At 37.0% G+C, this 4,764-nt stretch overlaps 1 protein-coding gene across 1 annotated transcript in view; it reads left to right on the top strand.

Moving 5' to 3' along the window:
* The first annotated feature begins 2,477 nt into the window (after positions 1-2,477).
* The window catches only part of tmco4 (transmembrane and coiled-coil domains 4), a 15,776-nt gene continuing 13,489 nt past the window's right edge, over positions 2,478-4,764 (top strand). The window contains exons 1-3 of the mRNA XM_008413180.2: positions 2,478-2,736; positions 3,476-3,611; positions 3,682-3,856. Coding sequence (XP_008411402.1) covers positions 2,700-2,736; positions 3,476-3,611; positions 3,682-3,856 — 348 coding nt within the window. The 5' untranslated portion in view covers positions 2,478-2,699. The remainder of the gene's footprint in view (positions 2,737-3,475; positions 3,612-3,681; positions 3,857-4,764) is intronic.

The following is a 4,764-nucleotide window of genomic DNA, read 5'->3' as shown; positions in this document are numbered from 1 at the left end:
TCTGAAAGAACGGTAAAAAAAAAAAACCTGGTGCCTGTAGCTACCAGTATTTTTTTTAATCGTTCTTTCAGAAGAACGATAGATTACCGTTCTTTCGAAAGAACGGTAAATTACTGGCAGCTATCGACGCCAGATGTTTACCGTTCTTTTACAGTATCTATACCGTACTTGCATTGGCGGTAATCTACTGTCAGGATTATTTACGGTACAGCTACTGTGTATTTACAGTAAACGTCTGGCGTCTATAGCTGCCAGTATTTGACTGTAAATTTACAGGATTATTTCTTAGAGTGTATGTTTCCACTGTGGGTGTCCTCTTTTCCTGACTATGAGATGAAAAGGCTAAATCTGTCAAAGCAGAACCGATCTAATTATCTAATTCTTCAGAATATATACTCTCCTGACTGTATGTGTACAATAAATATTTGTTCATTTTCCGTTTATTACAGCTTAAATGCAACAAATAAAGTCAGATGCATAAAGGAAATGTTTATTATTATTATTATTACTATGTTGTTGTTTTGCAACTTATAAGGATTTGCTTGAATCTGGCCAGCAGATCACGTAAACGGGATGGAGACAGGAATGGCTCCTAAGAGACAAATCCAGGATATTATTTTGACAAAACAGCAGCATTGTAAAAATCCTTCTTCCCCATGGGGATCCTGGCTGGAAGTCTAACCCACTCTCACACTTTTCCGGTGTTTGCCTTTGTCTCTGAGTCACTGTTCAGAATTCCGACTGGAAAAGATGAAGCTCATCAAACATACTGAGCTGAAGGGGAGAGGAGCAGATCCCATAACGCCTGGAGAGGAAACATCCAAGAGAGCACAATTCTTAACATTAAGGCGATTATTTTATTCTACTGATTATTTTGACTCTTAATCAATTAATCAGATAAATTCCACAGATCTTTTTATTTAACCACTCAAGTCTTTTTATAAATATTAGGAATAAAATATGCCAATAATCAAATTATTTAATTCCATTTTTAAATCAGAAAAACATTATTGCTAAGTGTGCAGTAACAGCATTCTGAACCTGGTGAAACTAAACTATTCTGCTTGAAGAGTTTGACTAAAGCATACTTACAGACAAAAGGTGTTTTAATCTTAAATGCAAATTTAATATATATATGTTCTACGGTTTATCTTAATTATTGTTCTGAATGTTGTTGTTTTTTCCATCAGATTGCTTTTTTAGAGTCTGTATACTCCAGAAAACAATTGCACAGCAAAAACAGAATGGATATATTTTCTTCTTGACCGAGAAATGAAGTAGGACAAAGCTAATCATTTCTAACGTAATGACAAAAAAAATAGTCCTAAATCTTACTAAATATGACCCATTTTACTTTACTGTTCAGTAAAGTATCTGTACTTTATTCCATAAAAACACTGAAAACAAAACAAACTGCATTTGTTCTTAAGGTCAATCATTTTATTACAATTTTGAGCAAATTATTAAAAGTAATTGTGTAAGGTCCAAAGATCTACTTGCTCCAACAGAACCCGGGCCTATTACAGAAAATCACAATAAAACACATTGGCAAAATGTGAAACGTTAAGTGGCTATACGTAAGTCATGTACTGTGCAAAAATATATACTGACAATATGTGTGCTCTACATAATCATGATTCTTTATCGTTATCCTTAATTATCAGAATGACATGGCCTTAATATAAACATCCTATTTCTTCTTTGACATCCATAAACTCTTTGAATCCTTGTATTATTAAACGTGCAAAAATAAACAGTGCCGCATAAATATCTATTCCAGTGACACCGATGTGCTCAACTGAAGCAGATTTCTTCACAGCTTGGCAGGAAACCTGTCTGATATATATCACCATCAAAGCGTCTCATGGAAAGGAAAGCCTTTTCAGACACTCAACAAACCTGAGCAAGAAACGTTTAAATATATCTGGGGAATACATTTTCACCATTATAAGTTTAGTAAAAGTAGTGAGAAAATGAGAAAATATAATGACCGAGGAAAGAGTGTTTTGAAAGAAGAATAGAAGCTACACTTACACCTACTGGCCACAGACGGATAACACTGATGGATCAGCTGCCTTTCATTGGTTTCTCTCCAAATTGTGGTCGGTGTCGCTCACTGCAGTGCTGCCGGCTGCTTTACTTTGGGAATCAATGAATGGCAAATAACTCACGTTTATTCACCAATGCAACAATATTATTATAACAGACATATGTTTAATTATGTTTTAGGGCTATTATCGTGAGAAAACCTCTACCCTTGTTCGAGAGTACGTGGAAGTTACGTCACTTTTAACTTGACGAGGTTGCGGTGCATTTGAAGATGCTGGTATATTATTTCATTTGCTAACCGTAAAAGATCGTTTCACCTATTAACATCTAGTATTGTCAACGCTCGTGCTTGTATTGTATCAATTATATTTGAACTTAACTGTGTAAAAAATAATATATTAAACTAGCAATAATGCGTTGCTAATTTTAGTTTTCCTTTCAGCATTTTCACGATTGAGCTCAGAATAGCACCGCTAACTACATAATTAAAACGAAAACATTTACTAAAATCAGCTGTTTTCCTTCAGTAATTCAGGAATGAAGCTACCTGTACAGTAGTCTGAGTGTCGTGAAAGCTGTAATGTCCGAGCTTGGAGTGGAAACGTGAATGCAACAAAAGTTTGGTCTTCAGAGTTGTGACAGCTACCACCATGGAGGAAAAACAAAGCAACGCCGACTTCTCACCAGGTACAGCTGAATGCCCTTACTGTTTTCATTAACATAGTGTTAAAATAAGAAAGTAAACTGGTCACGTCGTTTGTACTTCACCAAGTACCGTTAGATTGTTTACTTACTAAGGGACGACAGGATAAGACAGCTGTCTCAGCTAATGCTGTTTTACTTTCGCTGAAATTCATAAGGTTTTAATACTGGAAAATAGATAACGTTGAAAAGATAAACTTAATATGTGTGTCGCTTTTTAGCAGCTGGAGTCTGTTGAATTCAGGTCAGCTCATCAGAGAGCGGATGAAGTATAAAGTTAGACTGTAATCTAGTTCTTGCTTTATGAGGACAAAACAATATGAAATGGGCTGCATTCATAAGTCAGGCAGCTCAATTCAGTCTAATTTTTAGTACCAACGCTGAGAAGCTAGCCACCAAAATATATTTTTCTATGCAAATAGATAAACCATAAAGCAGTGCTTTAGCGTAAAAGGAGAATTATAGTTTTGTTTTTTATATCTTTATCCATGGATGGATGGATGCATGGATACCCGCTTTACTCTAACACCCCTGAAGAAATTCAGCAAAGTGAAGTTACCTACTTAGAAAATAGTTTGCAATGTAACCTCAGTATAGATACAGCTACTCTTACATCATCACCTATCATTACGTCCTCCACAGTGGATAGAGCATGTAGGGTGATGTGTGTGTTTTCTCTCATGTGTGTTGTTTCAGTTTTTCATGAGCCCATTTCTCTTCTCAGACCCCGGAGGAGCAGCAGCAGCAGGTCATGAGCCGGAGAAAATAACCAGCCACCAGCTGACCGAACAGAGCCGCTTTGCTTTTGCTGCTCTGTGCGCCGTTTCGGTGGGCCAGCTGTTTTCTGGGTCTGAAAACAGGTGGGGAGGAGATGCTATCTGAGCATGACAGTCCTGTTTACTGTAATGAGAGTTTCTTCTTTATCTGTAGTGCGTTTAGGGAGCAGTACCTGCAGGACTTGGTCCAGTGGCTGGGTCTGGATCAGTCGGTGATGCCAGTCATGGGGGCTTTCCTCTCAGGTCTGGGCTCTGAGGGCACAGACACCTTCCTCTCCATCCTACAGGCTGATCCGCTGGTGGCTGCTGGAGTCATGCCCATCATACAGGTGCTTGACTTTCAAATAAGCAAGAATCCTTTACTATATTAACATAATCTCACATGGGAAAAGCATTTCCGCAATATTTTATTTAGAGATTTTCTTACAGTTCTGCTCACTGTACATGTTGGCAGCAGAAACTCAGCTGTTTGTTCAGCTTTGTTTGTCACAGTACCAGTTATTTTAATGTTTTTTAATTAACGCTCTTCCTTGGCAGAGTTTGGTAACAGATGCCTTGATTTTAAAAAATACAACAAAAAATGTACAATAACTGCTTATTGCTTTTATTCAGAAACAGAAAGAAATAGTTATCCCTTCGGCTGCTATGATAATACGACCCAAAAACAATCAATTTATGTAAAAAAAACAAAACAAGGTTTCTGAGAATTAGCACAAACACAACAGCTGATTATTACATATGTAATAAAAACATTGTGTTAATGAGAATCGGAGATGGAGACCAGAAATCTTGGGCCCCCTGACAAAAAATTAGATTGGGTCCCCCTGCGCAGCTGCTACAATTTTTTGAGCCTATTTGACCCATAAAAAGCGTCACAATTTTAAAGGCCTGCATCTGCCTTGCTTTCTTTGGTTCAATTCTGATACTAGCACAATATTTACTGCTCATGAATTTAACATCCAACAGTCCACATCCAGTATGCAAGTAAGTTCCTTAATTTTTTTTCTATTAGTTTTAGATACTGAAACGTCTCTCCCCATGAGCAACAGTCAAAAGCAACGTGCAACTGTAGTTGCACGTTGCAACTACAGTTATGTACACATAAAGCTGGATTGCTTTATGTGTACATAAAGCAATCCAGACTTCTCAAAAATTCTWTGTAGTTGCATTTTATTCAAGCTGCAGTACATAACTTTAATAAAAAATATGTTTTCTCCATATTTGTTAAAGCTGTCAC

This window comes from Poecilia reticulata, linkage group LG7, assembly GCF_000633615.1.
Source record: "Poecilia reticulata strain Guanapo linkage group LG7, Guppy_female_1.0+MT, whole genome shotgun sequence".
NCBI classification, from domain to species: domain Eukaryota; kingdom Metazoa; phylum Chordata; class Actinopteri; order Cyprinodontiformes; family Poeciliidae; genus Poecilia; species Poecilia reticulata.
The sequence above is the reverse complement of the archived record's forward strand: the minus strand, read 5'-3'. Positions and strand labels throughout refer to the sequence as shown.